The sequence below is a fragment of the Oryza brachyantha genome, chromosome 2, assembly GCF_000231095.2.
Source record: "Oryza brachyantha chromosome 2, ObraRS2, whole genome shotgun sequence".
Classification (NCBI taxonomy): domain Eukaryota; kingdom Viridiplantae; phylum Streptophyta; class Magnoliopsida; order Poales; family Poaceae; genus Oryza; species Oryza brachyantha.
This window is the reverse complement of record NC_023164.2, coordinates 5,713,733-5,734,840: the sequence shown is the minus strand read 5'-3', so window position 1 is coordinate 5,734,840 and position 21,108 is coordinate 5,713,733. Positions and strand designations below refer to the sequence as shown.

General features: G+C 37.1%; 1 protein-coding gene across 1 annotated transcript; it reads right to left on the bottom strand.

Moving 5' to 3' along the window:
* Window positions 1-12,731: 12,731 nt before the first annotated feature.
* Window positions 12,732-18,199, bottom strand: LOC102714349. Its single transcript, XM_040521484.1, has 7 exons — window positions 18,089-18,199; window positions 17,890-17,982; window positions 16,923-17,099; window positions 16,272-16,442; window positions 15,776-15,985; window positions 14,456-14,541; window positions 12,732-14,194 (listed from the first exon to the last, which is right to left on the bottom strand). Exons 1-7 carry the CDS (start codon window positions 18,177-18,179, stop codon window positions 13,547-13,549), a joined length of 1,476 nt encoding a protein of 491 aa, XP_040377418.1. The 5' UTR covers window positions 18,180-18,199; the 3' UTR covers window positions 12,732-13,546.
* Between the last annotated feature and the right edge of the window lie 2,909 nt (window positions 18,200-21,108).

Sequence of the window (21,108 nt, the reverse complement as noted above, 5' to 3'; positions counted from 1 at the left end):
TATAATATAAGATTGTCCAGCTGGTGGTGGTGGTACAGAGGGCAGGTTTAAACGGCAGTCTGTTATAATATTTCGTAGGGTAAAAATACTCGTGATGTACTAGTAGTCATGCTGCTACGCCCTCTTGGCATTGGCGTTCAAAAGGTATAATACTCCGTCCTAAAATAAGATTATTTTTTAGCTTTTTAAAATATTTTGACTCTTCATTTCATTTAAAAATTTTTTACGATTAATATTTTTATTCTTACCAGATGATAACATGAATAAAGTTGAACTTTATGTGTGACTAATTTTTCTAAGTTTTTTATAAATTTTGTTCAAATAAGATGAATTGTCAACACGAAAAAAACAAAAAAAAATAAACGGAGGTAGTAGTACAGTACGAGTACTGTGCTAGTAGTAATGGTATTGGTATTGGTATTGGTAGTAATGAATGGTATGGGGAGGTGTGCGAGGGTTGGGACGTATGCCTGCCATGAAAACGCAAAGTCAACGGTTGCCACCGCAGCGGAAGGAGCGCTGCTCATTGGCCCACTGACCCCACCCCCCACCGCTTCTGCTCGTCCCATACATACCTCTCACCCCAGCTCAAGTCGAGTGCCTACCCACCCATACCCATTTCCAGCCAATATTCTATCATCACATTCGTAACCTTAAAAATAAAGTACGCGCACAAAAATAATTATCCAAACACATACTCTATGTTATTATCTAATAAAAGAGCATCTCTTGTATTGGACCTAAAAAATACTACAATAATAGATTGTTTATAACAAACTAATTAATAATTATATTTTTTTTAATAAGACGAATGATCAAACATTTACCTAAAAAGTCAGCAACGTCATTTAAAAGTTAGGAGGAGTACATGTCGGTGCTTTTCTCTTTTTTTCCCTTTTTGGCCCATCAAACAAAATGATATTATAAATTTTATGATGAAGCCATTTTAAAAGAAAATAAATTACAAATTCAATCGTACACTACTTGTCAGCCACCCTATTTTTAACCCCTTCCCATGCCCCCTCATTCCTCTTCTTGTAAAGGTCTTCACCTCTCACTCGTGTCTCCAACCCTCACGGCGGTGGTCCTTCATAGGGAGCACACATGGATGGGGAGGACCTGCGTGGTCATCTCCTCCTTCCCCTGGGGCTAGCGAGCTTCCCTGATGCAAAATTTATTTTATATCCGTTCCTTTTTTATTTGACACTATTGATTCATTTGTGTTGATATATACATATCAAAACACCGAGTGAATATTATAAATACCACTACGTGAAAAATATCTCTCGTTATTTAATATTGTCAACTCGGACGTACATGTAAATATTAGATTATATATAAACATATAAACGATACATCATTTAATTAATATTTAGTCTATTTTTGTTTAACGTCGTTGATTTAGGGGGTCTAAGTTTAACCATTCGTGTTAATATATATACATATTAAAATTAATTATTTATGAATTCGATTCATTATTAGTAAATGGACTACAAGAATGACGTATAATATTTTATGTTTGCATAAAAGCTTTGAAAAACACAAACGATTAATCGAAGATTTGACCTAGATCTGATATGGTGGTATTTGTAATACTCCCTCCAGCCTTTTTATGATACATTAAATTTTAGATCTATATTTAATTGAGATTTAATTTATTAAATTTGATTTATGGAGGATAGATGGAAGTGGACGTGATTTTGGAAGTCGGTAAATAGAAGGAGGGTAGATGGAAAGATTTGACCGTTTGATGCAAATGATTTTAGCCGATGGATTCGTCCAATAAGTAAATCAAGTTTGTGTACTGTAGGATAGATGTACTATAGGATAGACTAGGAATTTTCTTGACATATAATATTTATACCAAGGCCAGTGTCCAAACTATGAATTTTGAGCCTCACCTTATGCCTTGTGTTAAGTATAAGCGAAACGGTTTATTGATGATTAAAAAAAATTTCTAGGTAAAACTTTTATGTACATGCTCTTTGGGATCTAAAAGTAATGTCTAAAAACAAACTTTAGTGAAAAATCTCAAAATAAACTCTAAATTTAAATTTTAAATTTTGGCTTATAAACATAGTCATAAGAGTATCTTCAAGTGATTGTCAAAATTTGATTACTAAAGTTTCTATATTAGGAGTTGTCCCAAAATAATTATCCCCTAAATATTCTCTAACTCCAATAGTACTCCTATCTGTAAATTCTTAAAATTAGTTAGTTTACCACACAGACATAGGTGACACTGGTCATCAGTCGTGACGACTTCTTTTTATCGACTTACGGCCACAATGTATTTTCCATGTTTGTGCAGGATCGACCAAGCCATGGTTTCTCTTGCTGCGCACCGCCTGGATGGAGGCGGCGCCCTAGATGACAATGGTGCTGCTACGATGGAGCCGAACCCTTGGTGCGCATACATAGGTGACTGATGGATGAAGGGGAAAAAAGAAAGTGTGCGGCGAAGGCGGCTGAGCGGCAGAGGGGAAGGTGGTTGGGCGCATGCAGATTTGGCGGTGCAAAGGAGGGGAAAGAGGTTGGGCGCAGGTGGAGACAGCCAAATGAAGGAGGGGACAGAGGAAGGGCGCCACGGGAATGAAAAAGTATGCGCATATAAAGAAAAAGTGCGCGCAAAACCAATTTTTTTTACCGGCTGCAGAAATTAGAAACATAAAAAATACTTCTAAATCTGGCTCATTTTTTGATTGGTATTAGGAGCAACCAAAATCAGGAGTTGATAGACGGTTGAAGATTACCTTTTAGACTAATTTTCTAAAAAAGTTTTGCGAGCAGAAATTAGGCACCGTTAGAGATGCTCTAAGCGAGAAGATGAGGTTGTTTTCTCGAAATCTAATCACCTTTTTCTCTAAAAGAGAAAAAAAAAAGCAACATGTACAACAAGCAACATTTGGATTCCATGTTTATGTTTTCCTACTGTACATATTTTTGCTCAAAAACGATTTACACACACACAAAAAAAACACAACCGGAAGTGAAGTTATGGTTCGCACTAGACTTACCCTCTAACTTCTCTTCAACACATGTTACACATCTCAATCAACCATTAATGTTTTCTTTTTCCCTCTCTATAATTTTTCCGGGTTGGAACACCGTAATTTTTTATGTTCTGTATGATAACTGAATTGCTCCTAAACAGGGGCCTGATTCGTGTGCAGCCGCATTACACGTCCAGCCGTCATTTTCTTTGACAAATCGTCGGATTGCATGTAGCAAGTTTAATAGTAGAACTAATTTAAGGTAAAGCTCATATTAAAAGTTAACATATATAATAGATTAATTATACAAGCCAGCTGTAATTTTTATATTTAACATTTTTTTTTGAAGTACGGCTATAGCTGTATCTTGCATGAGAGTCCATCTCATTTAATTTTTACTCTTTTCTTCACATTAACTTCTTGGCAACTTATAGTCTAGTATATTATATTTGCTCGTAGAACAAGATCAATACAAGAGCGGACAGTGGCTTCAAAACCTTTCCATATCATACATTAAGAGCTAACATATAGCCAATTTATATAATATTTATGCACACATATAATACATCATTAATATATGGTCCACAACTTATACATATATATTGTCTTGGTGCATGTGCTACAACTGACAGTAAATCCGTGGTCCGTTTTTTCTCTCCTTTTCTCTCTACTCTAAATAAACATAAATATAACATGTCAATTTTAAAAGTCCACTTCCATCAATTATTTTACTCGCTTTTACTTAGCATATACGGATAGTAACCAGTTACGTGGCTTAATGAAACATCAGACAGTTCTCTCTAGCTTGCAAGAAGTTCTTGTCATCTGGACCAACTTGCATGTGTCGTTGTCAAATGCTTTCAAATTACTAATTGCTTTCTTGAGTGATTTATTGCCAAACATTCATAGCTACCCGGTTGAAAACTTCGAACTGGATTTCGCATGACACACGGTATGACACGTTTAAGCACGCACAGATACGAGATTAAGAGCAGGTACAATAATAGACTACAAGCCATCTATAATATATTCTAAGAAAAAAAAGAGAAAAAAAGAGCATCGACCTACTGATTTATAGGCAGCTGTAGCATGAACTTTAAGACGTAACGTCTGTATAACAGGTAAGACCGGATATTAATAGTGTAGTATTTATTTAGTAACTATTATATAAATTATCTATTGATTAATGATAATTTAGAGTTAGTACTTAGTTATACTAACTTAGTTATACTATTCAACTTGCTCTAACCGGTGTGGTGCATATGTGGTTGTAATGTTCAAAGGTGACCTGAATTAAAGGATTAAGGATATGTGATTTGATTTGACGCTACGTATCATTGAACTGTTCGTGGTCAATTATGCAGGCTGCAGATAAGAGCGTTTGGTTCCAATGATCTGACGATTGATGGGAGACAACAGCCCAGTTTAATTTGATCACCATCAGCATCAGAATCAGCAGCCAAACTGATTGGCTAATGTCGGTGAAAATAAGAATAAAAATTTGTAGTATGCATTGTTTAATACTCCTAACACTCTACACTTCCGGGTTAGAGTAATGAAAATTTTATGAACAATAAATAGGGTGTTATATAGATATTTTTATGACGTGACAAAGTATTAATGAAGAAAGATGAAATGAGTTTCATGGAGATAAAACTTTCTATGCACTGTTACCTAGACAGCTTGTGTCTTGTATGTAACCTAAGAAACAATAATAGATGAAACTATGCATTGAGATAATAGTGTTTTATTCAAGTTTCAAACTTTTTTAGATGACATGTCACTCTAGATAATCAGGTACATGAAACTTACATTGAGAATGACCTAAGACACCAGTAATAATTTCTATACTCTCTACGTTATAAAAGAAAGTACTAGACATCACTTTTACAATGTAAACCCATTAGATTTAATGTTTCATATCTTTAATCATGTCTTAGGTGTTGTGTAGAAACCATGTCTCATGCAAGAGACAATTTTCTTCTCTTTCTTCATTAACTCACTTGGTACATTATCTATCTATATGATAGCTCATTAATATTATGGAAATAATCGTAGCTATTACATTGTGAATGCTTTTATATATATTACCTTTATTTCACAATATAAATATTTTTATTATTAAAATTTATACCATAATATAAGCATTTCTATCATAATTTTAATTATTTCAATAATTTTAAAGCCGAGCCAATCAGATGTTTAGAAAGAGAATATAATAATTTTAAAATTAAAAAAAATCATTGAAGTGAATACAAGAGAATATTTGATATCTTCGTAGTATATGCTAAACAACCCAGAAATACTTAATACATATATTTTGGAACGTGTATATCCTTGTCTTTTTATTTTATTTTACGATGATTCACTCGCAATTTTGTTTGCAAATTAATAATGCTAAACACGCTTTGTCTCAATGGCATCATTAACAAAAAGTGCAGAGAGTGGCACATTTTTTAAGTTTATTTACAAGCCTGATTATACTGATTGTGATTATGGCTTTGATGATGTGAATTTAAAATAGCATGCATGAAAATTAAACGGTGAGAATTATGTCACATGCAACTAAAATGGAATTGATACGATACCTCTATGTCTATGAGAAGTTGTAACTTACACATCAGAAAGAGATAGAATGATTAATTAAGAACAACAAACATCAGGAAGTCTGATTATTGTAAACTACGACGGAACAGACTTCGCCATCAACAGGGCAACAACAAGGCTAACTCGATTGACTGAAATTTTAGCCGCTCTCAGAACGATCCCTGCAATGCTATCATACAAATCCTGACCTAGCAAGATTTTTAAAAAAATTCATCTTTTATGCCAAAACTCAGTGACAATGATGATACAAATATTCATTAATTTTGGATTATGGTCTAAATAAAGTTATATCTCTTATTTATTGTTGGTGGACATTGCATTTATCTTCTCCTCTCTTATGCCCATTCCGATCACGAATATTTCACGCAATTGATTTTAACATGATTTCTGACTTTTCATCTTATTAAAAAAATATTCCGTAACTATCATCAGTTTTGTTATGATTTGTTTTATTGTTAGAAATACTTTAAGTATCATTTATAATTGTTTTTTAAATTTACGCTAAATTATTGAATCATACGAATGATCATATGTCATTGCCAAGTCAAAGTCAAACTTACCAAATATCTATGACCATAAGAAGTGCTTGGTTTTGAGTAAAAAAATTATAATGAGCGGTTGTAGCTTGTACTGAAGTAAACACCAAATATGTCCTTCTTTATTGATGGTAGACCTTGTCTACTCGCCAATGTTCGTTAGCTTCTCTTATACCCCATTTATTCTATATTATAAAATATTTTCGTCGTACCTAAATTCAGTTATGTATAAATAAAAATATATATGTTTCACATGTATATCCAGATTTATTAGTATCTATATAAATCTATAAAAAGCAAAAACATTCTAGTAATCTGTTGAGGTATGCTTCGTTTTGAGTGAAAAACTTTGTAATAATTATAAGTGGTCGTAGCTCCCGTTGAAGCAAACAACTCCATTATCTTGAAAAAAACTTGCACAACATGAAACTCCATGGGAAGCCAATTTACTCGGTACCATAAAAAAACAATAGAATAAAATTTGTGTTTAGGAAATAATTTACAACCACAAATTTTCACATACGTGCTTGCACAACCATGTTGATGAGATATTCGAAGACTCGCATACACACGCACACATGTCCCTGTGAGCATCTCTACAAACCGGACCGGTATATCTTACTAGTATCTCCAAAGACTGATCGTTATCTTGATATTAACGAAAACAGAAAAGAGTGAAGTGTAACTTGTTGTCGATGTATATGCCATCTATCATTGAAAAAACACGATTTATGTCAAATTTAGAACTTGAACTTGGATGGATTGATTACCCAAAAAAAAGACTAATCACCTAAGTTATGCTCAATTCACATTAAAAAAATCGGTTCCAATATCCCTATATCTTTTTAACAAGACATAACGGTAATAAGAACGTCCACACAAAAGAAGAGTTCAGATACCGTATAAAGGATAATTGATAATCCATATATGATAATTAATTTGGGATGGAGGGAGTACTATTTAACAGCATGGTTCATAACCCAGATCATCCTAAGGCCGCGTTCGGCAGCTCCTGCTATATAACTTATTTCCCTCGTTTTCCGAACGCACGCTTCTCGAACTGTTAAACGATGTATTTTTTACAAAAATTTTCTATAGAAAAGTTGTTTTAAAAATCATATTAATCTGTTTTATTTTTTTAATAATTAATAATTTTCCGTGTCAGGGATAAGTTAACTTATCCATCACAACCGAACATGGCCTAAGTGGCGTTGTCACTGGCGACAATACTTCACGATTCTTACTACTTTCCAACAGATAATTAATTCCACAATTTTTATTCCCGAAAATTCCATAGTGTTGTTCTCTAGTGAGCTGCATGCATGCTGTCGAAGGATCCAAAATAGCAGTCGTTAATTCGCAGCCACTACGGCATTGATCTCTCTTTCTTTCTCTAGATTAATATTCTTCATCTTCAATTCTTCCACTAATTAGATCGATGTACCGTATTAATTTCTACACGCAAGTTGTTGCTGATCGAAGATATGTGTCTGTACCATGTGTGGTGCGAAAGCGTCAGACTGATTTTTTTTTTTCTCTTTTCCTTTTCTGCTATGTTTTCCTCTTTCGGTCTGGTTAGGTCCATCGATACCCGATCCTAGGTGCATGCTGGTATGGGTGGCATATTGCTTAATTATTGCTCCCTATATATATATATATATATATATATATATATATATATATATATATGACACCGTTGACTTCTAGAATCACGTTTGACCATTCATCTTATTTAAAATTTATATCTAAATATGCAAAATTATAATGCATAATTAAAGTTTCTATAATAATAAATCATATTATAACAAAATAATTAATAATTATATAATTTTTTAATAAGACGAATGGTCAAACGTGAACCTAAAAGTCAACGGCGTCATGTAAAAAATATGGAGGGAGTACTTCCCTCGGTTTATTTTACGTGATGCTGTTGATTTTGAGTCTATACTTTACCATTTATTTTATTTAAAAAATTATTAATTACTTTGTTATAATTTAATTTAATATTAATAGTAATTTAATCCTAATTTCTAATTTTGTATATTTATATAAAATGTTTAAAATAAAACAAATAGTTAAATATAAATCTAAAAGTCAACGATGCCAAATAATAAAACCGAGAGTACCAATGGGAACCGTACAACCAACAACTTCTTGACTTCAGAACCAACAAAGACCAAAGAACTTACCCCCTACATTAGTTTCTAAATTCCAGCTAATGAATTGTTTCCTACCTCTATTTAAAAATATAAGACATAGTTTTTTGCACGGCTCCAGATTTATTGTTTATTAATTTCCTTTATAATATGTTATTAGTACTCTCTGTTTCAAAATATAAGGCACAACTACCTTGTATTTAAAGACCAAGAAATATTTAATCATACATTTACTTAGTACAAACCAGCCAATACATGCTATCTATTTTTGCTTTAGTTTATTGTTCTACAATACATGTATCAACGTAATTAATGTGTGTCTTGTATTTTGGAACATTGGAGTAAAGTGGTTGCGCCTTATATTTTAGAATGGAGAAAGTAATTATAATTGAGATTTGTATAAAAATATTTTAAATATGGATGTAAATGCAGTACATATATGAGACAAAGCATATATATTTGCTACTTAATTATTAATCACATTTCTTAGAAATATTGGCTTTGCAAAAAGCCAAGGATGACTTAGGACCATTCGACTCATCGGTTTAGCTAAGCTTAACTTTTGAACTCAAAATGAGATAAGTGGTTGGTGGGTGACTTGATTAAGTATCAAACAAAATGGATTAATTTTTTGAAGAAACTTATATATAGAAAATTTATGTACATAATGTATCCTTTAGCATGCTAATGGAAAACGACCAAGTAGCCCAAACCATGAGCTAAGTCGAAGGATTTTATTTTAAAATAGAGGGAGTAGTTATTATTATGCATGCCACATATATTTTTTTTATACTGAACCCGTATTTAACACTAAGAAGTTTCGAATGATCTGTTGCCAAATTAAACTAATTATATGAAAATTATGTACAATTACCGCATCAGGAGAAACCTTCAAACGATCTATCTACACTGTGAACTTAAACCCCCTTTCCAAGAGGATTGGAATCCCTATGATCTTTTTCCTATAGACCCATTTGTTTCCTCGAAACAACCCAAAAAAAAAGACACTCCATATTATTACAGTTATATGGCATTATTTTATAGAAAAATTTCAGTCAAAAAATTTATATAAAAAACAATAGCTGCAATCTCTCATGAATCTTCCTTTGCTCTGTTATTTTTCCTGTTTGGGACCGAAGGGTGAGTTTTCTCATTTTCTATAATTCCAAATATTTTAGGATTAGAGAATCATGGCACTTCGATTAATGTGCTTTCTCTATTCCCTGCATTTTTTTCCTACCATGTGTTCTAATTAAAAGAGAGGATTAACTTAGCAAATGGTGTACATGATTATTCACTAGAGCAAAAAAAAACAGATAATTGCCTGTCATGTTAACGACAAAGATGGCTGTGGTTTGGGATAGGGATGTTCATCCACAATTTTATCGACATCAAAACCGGAGACGACAGGCGAGTAATAATGTTATAGTTTGCTGTAGCCGCCGGTTGGACACACTGCCAAAAAAAAAGAAGACCATAGCCAGATTTGGACAGTTTGTTCAAAACCGGAAATGGACACCCTAGTTTGGGACACTGGATTAGCAACATTATTAATGTTCTTTTTATCCCATATACTGTATACCCTATACTAGTAGATATACTTAGGCCACGTTCGGCTCATTGTTAGTTATCCGACGGAAAACATAGTTAGTAATATATTAGTACATGATTAATTAATTATTAATTATAAAAAAATTAAATGTATTAATATGATTTTTTAAAGCAACAATCTTATAGAAAATTTTCGTAAAAATTCAGAAAGCGTGCGTGTAAAAAGCGAGAGAATCTGGGATAGTAAGGGGAGAGAAGAATGCGAACTTAGTAGTGATCTAATGGTTCAAATCATTTTATATTAGCAAAATCCACTTATCGTGTATTTGTATATGTAATTAGTACATACTAAGTATAAGGGCACCATGGAAAAAACTATGCATATATGTAAGTTCTAGATTTGTGTAAAGAGTGACCCTTGGATCATATATTTATATGAAATTCTAGAAATTATCATGTCATTAACAAAAGTACCTACACAAATGAATGGTCCAATTACATCAGTACTAAGGACATGCCCAACACAAAAGTTTCAACCAGTGGCCTCGCTACAAGACCACGTACAGCTCCCCTGACCAAACATGGTTTTAGATAAACCTAATCAAATTTGGAGCCACAAGCTGAACCTTGGGCGACAACGCGTGTGGCCAAAGCCACCACGGCCAACAACGCGTGGCTGGAGACCACGTAGCTACGATCATGAAGTCTATAATACCTTGTTCACGTTGTCAGCCACAGCCCTCCTCTCCTCTCTAGCCAGCAAAGGGGTGGTCGCCATGGGCAATAAAGGACAGCAGCGGCAAACGAGTCGAGGCCAGATCCATCGGCACAAGGTGTGGAGGATGGCAGCAGCAAAAGGGGTCATGGCGGAGGGCAACAGACCCAGGTCAACGCTTTGGTCGTCATCGATAAAGATGATAGCCGGCATAGCGATGAGTGGCAAGGATGAAGACGGTGGCCAGTATAGAATGCCTTCTTCCACAACATCGAGGTGTTGTTCTTACTGATGTTCTTGGGATGTTCTTGATGGGGAGGAGTTGTGGAACGGGGAATCCGACCACACCCTAGGCCTTCAACGAGGCCACACCTCACCCAATGCTCGGAGTTGAGCCATCATACCTTCGCAGAGCCGTGCAAGAGTACAATCTGTTGGAATTAAGACATACTTAGCCACTAATTTAATTCCAAACATAATCATTTGCATAACAGAATTAATAATAATTAATTCTACTGCAAGATTAGCTAATAGGCTTAACAAATCCAAAGTGCATAAACCATTGCAGTATATATTCATACCGCCTATCAAGCTAGCTAGTGAACGAAACATAATTAAGCAAACCATCATGCATGTCATTAGGCTATTCAGTTGGTAATCTAGCCGCAATATTTTAATCTAAAAGGAACAATACCATATACAAAGGTACGTAACAAATCTGGACTAGATAACAACTTAATTCAGTGAGATGGATTGAGGATTCAGCACATATATACTCACTGAACAGATCGATGTAGATCTATCTCTCGATGCAGTGCAGTCACTGGAGTGATTCGACGAAGACGAAGACGAACCTTCGCCTCACGTGCAAGTGCTGCAAAACTAAGAAGAAGATAGAATTGTTGACGACGTTGAGCGGCCGCGTATATTTACGCTGCCCAGAAACCTTTACACTGCCCCCGTACAGGTGCGTACGCGGCGAAGGCTCGGAGACACCGCTTGTCGGGATGCTCGCTGCACGACGAGCACCACGGCCAGTTGAGATCGTACGGCGACGCAGCACGATGACAATGGAGAAAGCAGTGAGAAGCAGAGACTATTGTTCTGTGTATATGCAAGGACGTCTCCTTGACTCATACATACATATATATATATATATATAGCTTATCACAAAACGGTAGTATATCCTCTCATCTGTTATTTCGTTGCGTCTAGGCCGGATCGATTGCACGAGATACGCTGCTGCCGCAACAGCCGCAAGCGCACGTTCTCGCATCAACAAGAAAACCGAGCCTGACTCGCTAAGAAATCAGCACAAGCCGTTGTTTCTGCATGTATCCAAGCAGCCTGTTGCATATTCATGTATATATGCAACCATCCAGCACACACGTACTGTGTGTCTAGCATTAGGATTTAAAATTGATGAAATAATTAACCTTTAACAGCGCATTATTTCCATCACAATCTCCTTGGCCACGTTGGCTCCGACGAGCTATCGTCGCCATTAGCCACGTCACCCCATTAGGCATGGCCTAACACACTAGTAACATAAAATGATTTTTTTTTTGGAGAAGGTGGTTATTATTTCACACATGAAGGGTTGAGGGTTACAACGATGAGCTGCCAAGATGAGGTCAACAACAGCAGCGCAATCCAAGCTCCCAAATCATTCCTCTCATCATGCATGTGCCTTGCACCTTTCAGGCAGAGAAAAATGGCACAGCTCCTCCTCATTTCCTTGCAAAAAAGAGGCGCCGGAGACCACAGGACGTGCTGCCCAACAACGTGGGTCGCCGCTATCTATTCATCCAGATCTTGTTCGGTAGTACATGCAGTCCAGTTCATGGCCAGGACCACCACCGGTTCGGCTGCATACCCAGGAGTGGCAGACAGCTACATACAATTCAGGCCCAATGCTATTCTTTTCTCCTCTCTTTTGATTACAGATAGAAAGTTTGTTCCGATTAGCTAGTACTCCCTACTTCTATAATACTACTAGAACATGGTCTCAATAAACAACTTTAATCATTATTTCTATTAAAATGCATATACATATAAACAAATATATTATTTTATTAAATTATAATTCAAGATTACTATATATATATTAGAGGTTATTTATAATTAAAGTTCTAAGAGTAGTATTATGAAACCAGATGGAGCAGCAGGAGCAGATGCATTGGCCATGTCGTCGAAGAACATCCAGCTTTCGTTTTTTGTTCGGACCCCAGCATCCTGTTGACTGCTGCTGGTGCTCGCACGTCAGAATCCTTCAAAGGAAACCACGCTTTGTCACGCGGGCACGCCTCGTATTCTCCTTCACATGGGAGGATCTGATCAAACTTTGGCCGCCCATGGAGTCAGAAATCTGAATTATTCTGAATTTCTGAATAATGGTGCTGGACTCAGAAATTGACAACACGCGCACACAGGCGCAGTCTTTCCAGGACTGTCTAGTCAGCATCTTGGTTTGCAGAGTATTAGTAGGACCAATGGATAATGAAAGAGAGGGAAGAAATGAGACCTCACTTTCAGTGACAGCTCAGGAAGAACTAGGGAGATGCTGCATTTCGGCTGGGTTGACATTGGACTTACCTGCCATGACAGATGGCCCATGCATGGTAATAGTAACAGGCAAGAGATTAGTAGTAGTATTGTACATGTCATGCATGGCAAGACCAGAACTCAGGAGGCAATAGGAAGGTATTGAGCAGATCAAAATTACTACTAGGCTACAGGTTGCTTTCTGCGAAAAAAAAAATACATTTTGGCTTCCCCTGAATCGTGTAGAGGGATTCCGGATGCCAAACTGATGTCGGATCACCACCTAACTAGAATGCCCAGCTGCCGCATCTTATGAGTGGTTACAACTGGTGAGAAAATGACCCATAAGCAGCAGCTGCTGCTGTTGCTGCTTTGTGCTTTTGCGCAGGGCCTCATGGAAACTGAGGGCAGATAGATGCCGCACGATAGCAAAAGAACCGGGCATCAGTACCTGTAGCCACTTTCAGCACCATATCTGCTTCTAATGTTGTAGGGATCATACTTTGGGTCACTGTAGTCTGAGGGCTTCACTTCCGTGCGCTTGGGCTCCGGATGACTAGTCCCATAAGCAGCTTCCCCACTCTTCTCTCGGTGACGGTGTCGTAGCCGGTCTTTCGGGACCTTTGCGCTCACTTGAGGAGTTTCAGATGAACTGTAGAACTCTGAGTATTCCTGTCTCTTGGAAGACCTGTGCTTGCTTGACAGTGTAGAATCCCTAAATTTGGATGATTTTACACTCTTCTGGGCCTTTGGTGCTGTTTCGTTTACTGTGCTAGGATTATGGAGCGTCTCAGGCCTCATTGGAGTGCTACTTAACTTCTGGGCTATTGGGGTCTCCTCTCTGTCTTCAGGCATCACAAGCCTGTCTTTGAGAGGAGTAAGGTCTGTTTTTCTCTTCCCATGTTGCAGGCGTGATGGGACGAGCTTGAGAAGCTGATTCCCCACTCCTTCAATGACAAGTTTCAGTAGATCACCAATAAGTGTCCCAAGAGAAGGCCATCCAGCACTTGGCTCCTCTTTCAGGCTCTCCACAACCAAAGGTGGCTTTCCCACGGTGCTGTTCTCCTGATGCTCATCTTCAGGTGCTTCTATCTGTAATGGTATCAACACAAACTAGAAGGTAAATGGCGGGTTCAAATTCCTGAAAACAAATACTGGAGATTATCTGCTTCAACCCAATAAAACTAAAAACAAGAATCTGATAGAAGTTTACAGTATCTAAGAACTCTTCATAATAAAGCTCCAAGAATACTGATACTACAAAATGCAAGCAGAAAGGACCAACTGAAAGCCAAAATTCTGTATAACAAAAAGATAACTGAATTCCAAAATGCAATATACAGAAACTACAACCTTTTCAGCAGTTGATGAACCAAATCCATGTTGCACAACAGAGAAAAGATATCCAGCAACAACAGCACCAATGACCAGTATGATATCTGCGAAAATCAACAAAGTAATATCAATGATCAAGTCTAGAGTTCTAGACAAGACTTTTTTTCAATTGAAATGGTGCATAAAATGCACAAGTGAACGGGTGATTACATTTAACAAGTTCAACAGGTAAAATGAACATAAAACTAATTGTAAATCATACAGCTCTGGTTATCATACAGCCATACTTTAAGATAAGTCAGTCTAGATAAATAAATGATTCGCCAGGCACAAAGACAGCAGCTACCAACTGCATTGTTACCGCTAGAAAAAGAAGACACTAAGGGTTTCAGAAAAAAAATAGAACTAATCATTTACTCAAGTTACGCCCAGCCTTGTAAACAAGATTTAACAAGGAAACTCCAAGAGTCTAAATAGAGGAAAAGGCCCCAAATATGATTGATTTGAAATTACAGACAGCCCACTAAGAAAGCTGCAAAATCACTGGCCATAGCATGCCCATAAGCAATTTATAAATGGTTGAGAAAGTCATGGTCTAAATTACCAATATGATCACAAGATTCTCATTCGTATTCAATAAATTCATCTGTAGATATCCATATTTTTAAAAGATCTACTAGAGACTATGCTTTTTCGATGGCGCATTGTAATAGCCCGCCCTCCAGAACAGCGCAACCCAACCCAACCGATGGGTAGGCCCCTTATACATACCACCACACTTACACTTTCATCATCGCTTCGTGTAAAAGGGTCAACCCATGAGTGATATGGTTGAAGGGGTGATGCCTTATAAGTTGGTTCTACTGTTTAGCAAGATGGTACTAAACATGGAGACACAACTCTCATGGGCTATACATGCCACATCCTAATTGGGCCAGGATGTCACACGCATGCTACATATACATTATTGATATAGACCATATGGCACCATAAAATTTTAAATACAAGGATGCATGAGATTCAAGTAAAAAGCATCTAGCAATTTTACCAACTTCCAGTTCAGATATCATTTTGGATCACAGCTTTAAAAAAAAGAAAATTAGAAGAAAAAAATCAGAAGAACGCGTTTATTGGGACCAAAGCAGTCTAGCAAGTCACATTTGATGTAAAGAAGATACTTGTGGTGATCAATTGATCATCCATAAATCCCTCCCTCCCTCCCTCCCTCCCGCAACATTTTTGTAAGGTTCTCAAGAACATGGTGAATAGGACTACAAGCAAAAACATCTAGATGTACAGAGGTTACAAACAGAAAAGTGAGAAAAAAAGAGATTGAACCTGACGATAGAAGAGTTGCATCCTGGTAAGTACAATCTTCTTGCGGAAGGGCAATTTTCCTAAGTGCAGCATTTCCACGGTCAATAACCAGCAAAGAGCACATTTTCTTCACATATACCACATCAAAATCAGTAGAGAACTTTGCATCTTCGCTTGGACCATCCCTATACCCTGGGATATTTGATTTTCCACCAGCAATGGTGGTCACTCCTGCACAGAAGTTATCATTGACTTTATTCACCTAGTGCTAATGCATAAACTACAGAGGTCAACCCTCTGTTTGTAAATATCTATAACATTTGGCTTTCACTGTTCAAATAGACCAGCAATATATTTTAATAATTAATTAGGTAAACTGAAAACAAACAATCATATTTGCGTACAAGGTACTTTAATAATACTGCAGACGTAGTTATTTAAGATAGATTACGATCAAAGTTTGCCTTCAATTAAAATTGACAGCCACATTGAAAACAGATATAACATTGTAGCACACCTGATTCCCCAATCTTTCGAATTGCTAAGTTTGCTGTATCAGCAACATAGACATTTCCTGTATCATCCACAGCGACGCCTGTGGGGCGCTTGAATCGTGCATCACTTGGTTTACCATCTATATGGCCAGAATGCCCCTGGAAAGAACCAGCAACCAGTTTTCCTCTGCTATCTGCAGATGTCCTAATATCAGTCCAAGTAGCGACACTACTAGATATTTTGCTGAGCACAAAAAACTGTTAAACTCCCCCTCCCTCTCTCAGTACCTCACAATCTGATTTGTGCATGGATACTCTAAACTCAGTAAAAAAAAATAAGGTACTCCTGCATATTAAAGATAGATAACGACATTTGGATGGAAATATCAGTTATTTTAACATTGCTAGTATTTAAATTTGTTAGATCCACATTAAAGAAGACAAATAAAATAATTTGCATATATGCATATTACCCACCTATATGTTTAATAAAACTAATTTAAAATCTTCATGCCTTTGAAAAAAATCTTTCATGAAACATGGCTATGAAACACCTAAAAATAGTCCACTGGTTGACATAGGAAAGAAATGTTCCATGTCATATATTACAATGATAGGAGTACTTAAATCAACCAAGCAAGCACTGAGCTGAGGGCAGCAAGAAGAAAACATACACTCGGACAGTGGCGGAGTTATTCTCACAATGTTGCTATGTGCCGAGTCAACTGCAAGGAGCTCTCCACCCTCAACAGGGGACACCCTAATGGTGTGAGGCGTGACACCAAGCTTGTCCCCTTCCACAAGGGTCTCCACAAAGTAGCCACTCTCAAATTGCAGCGCTACACCCCCATCTACCACATCAGAGAACACCATCAGCATGCAAGAATCATACAGGGAAAAAAAAACACCAGACAATCACAATCACTAAATAAAGTACTACCTCCGTTTGAAAATATAAGCATTTCTAGTGTATTTAGCAAAGATTAAGACGAGGTCAAAATATTCTCTTTTAGTCACTTCAGTGGTCATTTTTCGAATTTTGAATTGATTGGATTCTCTTTCCAAGCATCTAATTGGCTCTGGAATAATAGGAATAAGTGAAGGAATGATTATATTGTAGTACAAAATTTGAATCCTGATATGGTTATATTTTGGAACGGAGGGAGTAGCAAATAAGTTAAACACAATCAGTTGTGTTCTGCTGGATATGGAAGGCGCAGCCTCAACGCATAGTAGAGATGACAGGGTGCATGAATTTGATCACTTAGGCCGTAAACATTGCTTTGCTTAGGTCACACCCACAGAGTTGCACTTGAACTCAAGTAAACAAAAATGGAAGCATAGGTATAATACCAAGCATTCCCAATGTTCCTAATAGTATGGTTAAAACTCGGCTCCTAACATAGACATTACCCTACTCTTACTTATGCACATGGTAATCAGTAATCACAAGGAGAAACAGAACCAGTGGGGGGCACTAACATCGTCCACAAGTACAGAAATAAACACAGAAAGCAAATCTAGCAGTAAACGAAACAACTAGTCGTTGCGGCGATCAAACTTGCAGTACCGACTAGTAGTAGTAGTAAATGAAATAAACCGAGGAAACAGTAGCAAGCAAGGCGGCGGCGGCGGGCTCACCGTACTGGGCGTGGGAGGGCTGCTTGTGCGCGTGGGAGGAGGCGGGAGCCCGCGGCCATTTCACCACCGAGGAGAGCTGCCTGACGATGTTATCTGCAGCCCCCAACAACAACAACAACAACAAAGTGAGCAGCAGCAGATGATGTCAACAAGATCGAAAACCCGCGCCGGCGCCAGGGGAAAGGGGCCCGTGACGCACCTGCGGCCGGCGACGCGCCGGAGCGGAGCACGGCGGGGCAGAGGAGGAGGAGGAGGACGGGGAGGGGGAGGGGGAGGGGGAGAAATCCCATGGTGGGGGAGGGAAATGGAATCTCCGCTGGCCTCGGCTGGCTGGCTGCGTGGGAGAGAGAGAGGGAGGGGGGTGGCGGAAAGGAAAGGAGCTTTGGTTTTTGGCCTTTTTTTTTTTTTGGGAGGGGATGCGGCGCGAGGGCGAGGGTGGGTCGGTGATTAACGCAGCAGCAGATGGTGTGGCAGGGGAGGGGAGTGATGGCAGGCCAGCACTGCACGAGCGCGTCTTTTCCTTGTTCTGCGCTGCAGCGGCGCAGTTACTCATGGCCCACAGGCCACACGAAATGAATCTTGTACGGCATGGGCTTTCGTGGCCGACTATGTCCCTAAAAGTCTTTCGTAAAAACATTACATCAAAATTTTTGACATTTAAATAGAGCATTAAACATATATAAAAATTAATTGCGCATTGTAAGATGAATCTTTTGAGCCTAATTATTTCATGATTAGCCATAAGTATTATAGTAAACAACACATGCTAATAACGGATTAATTAGGCTCAAAAGATTCGTCTCGCGTTTCATGACTAGCTGTGAAATTCGTTTTTTCATTCGTGTCCAAAATTCTCTTCTGATATCCGATCAAAAATCCAAGCTGACAGCAAATTTTTTTTCTCAAACTAAACACACCCTTTGTTCAGAGTATACACGTGTACATGCGCTACCTTGTTTAGAACATACGATAAGTTTTTGAGAATTTTAAATTTCTACAGCAATTTTTATACGCCTATGCTCCATTTTATTTATCATCGATACTATTCGTATTTAACTTTTGAACATTCTTTTTTTTCAAAAGTTTTATAAATGTTTAGATAAATATAATATTATTGAAGAGTATTATTGCTGACGTCAAAATATGAACACTTCTCATAACGCTCCAGTGCATGAACTAAATCTTAGAAACTAGTCGTGCCAATCGGTTTGATCATATAACTGATGGTATATGAAAAAGACATGAAAGATTGTTAAACCTAAAGCCGCTATCGGCCAGATAGTCGATGTCGCTTTAGGGCCATAGTTGATACATTAAACAATCGGTTTTACAAGAATTTCATGATATCGTGTGAAAATATGTCTTATCGACTGAATTATGAGTAGGATAACCGCTAAACAGTTCAACCAACCAGCTTATCTTAAAAGATCGAACCTGACCGAGATAGTTTTAAGATTAATCAGTCGATCGGACCAATTTAATACTTATCGCACGTGCAGTCAGCAGCTAAGAGGGTGTTGAACGTATTAATATGAGCAAAACTGGATTACTAGACTAATTACTAGCATAAAACACTAATAAATAACCACATGCATACTCATGTTAAACCTAGAAGATAGGACTAAACCAAGACAATTCGAGGTTAAACATAACATATAAAATCAATGTAATATTGTGATGTGCAGGAAATTAACTATCAACCTAGCGTAATCCACCGACTCACCTATCAAATCTAGTAGATTGGACAAGCTTCTATATGCAGATCAGACTAGACTTTACATAGATCGGACCAAACCAAGACACTATACAGTCTAATTCGATATAACTATAGAAAACATGAAGATATATAAACTTAACAGGCAAACCGATGAATTACTTAAGATAATACCAGCTAGAACTCCAACAATAAAACCTCACGAATAGCCGATCTGATCTGCTAATACAAACCCAACCGACTAGATTGATCGGACTAAACCGAAGCAGAATCAAGTCAACCAAATTCATACTGACAAGTCGAATAAAGAACTCGTGAGACCTTGATCGAGAACCTGTTACTACTTCAACGCAAGAACAAATCAAAAGCAATAACAAGCCTCAGGTAAACTCGTCGAACCACTGGACAGGAGATAGAACTAAATCGAGACAATCTTATCTAGCCGATCGACGAAATGACTATCACGAACTACATTGCGAAGCTGGCAAACCTCGTGCTAAGAGTTCGCTCCTGTCGAAGAAATTGGCAATGCGCCGAATGTGTGTGAATTGATTTTCTGATTCCTCTTACAAAGCTACGGGGTGCTATATTTATATCTTGCGAGAGAACTAATCTAACCGGATATGGATCCGTATCTAATAACTAATCTATTACACACAGACTCCAATTAGAGATAAAATTCTAAACAAGCTCGAATATATATATATATAGAAAAATTAGATCCTACTACCAGGTGTAGCTACTCCCTGTACGTCCATGATGAAAAATATTTCATAACTGTTTCTGCTCCCACCCAACAGAAAGTATAGACACTGTTAAATCTCATATGAATGATACAACTACATGTATAAAGTTTTTATTTTCTGTTGGAGGAGAGAAGAAATATGTATAGATGTGTTTCTGCACCTTAAAGGGAGTAGCTACACCTGATAGTAGGATAGAGGTTTCCTCTATATATATATATATATATATATATATATATATATATATATATATATATATATATAACTAAGTTACACGGACTCTAATTACGCATGAATCCTTCTGCACAGTTTCTAGGCCCAATCGAACTCTATCTCCTGTCCAAGTCAAACACCATTGGTTGTAACCGAGTCATATTCCAACCAATCCATGTCCGATTGCCCTGTTTCTTGTCCGATTCGGTCTTTAATCACGGTTTAATCTCCAACGGTAATTATCAAATTCTGGCGTTAACAATTATATACTAAACTTTCGTTTATACATACATATATATATATATATATATAATTTATCTTAAAATAAACCGTCTCAATTTTTTTAAAAAATAGACCATCTGGCTACACTAATTCCAGAAAAATAATGCCGCTACGTATTTGCCATGGCAGTAGATTATGGTGCCAGGTGGGAAAGCATGGCTAAATAATGTAGACTTCAAAAAATAAGTGTTTCATGGTTTGTTTCTAAAATTTAAATATTAAAAGGTGCAAAAAAAGGTAAAAAATTATTTTGTTCATCGAGATGAT

Coding starts and splice junctions, on each gene's coding strand:
- LOC102714349 (XM_040521484.1), bottom strand. CDS start 18,179: ATGGGATTTCTCCCCCTCCCCCTCCCCCTCCCCGTCCTCCTCCTCCTC. Junction 17,100..17,889: donor GCCCTCCCACGCCCAGTACG/GTGAGCCCGCCG, acceptor CTGATGTGGTAG/ATGGGGGTGTAGCGCTGCAA. Junction 14,542..15,775: donor TGCAACTCTTCTATCGTCAG/GTTCAATCTCTT, acceptor TGATTTTCGCAG/ATATCATACTGGTCATTGGT.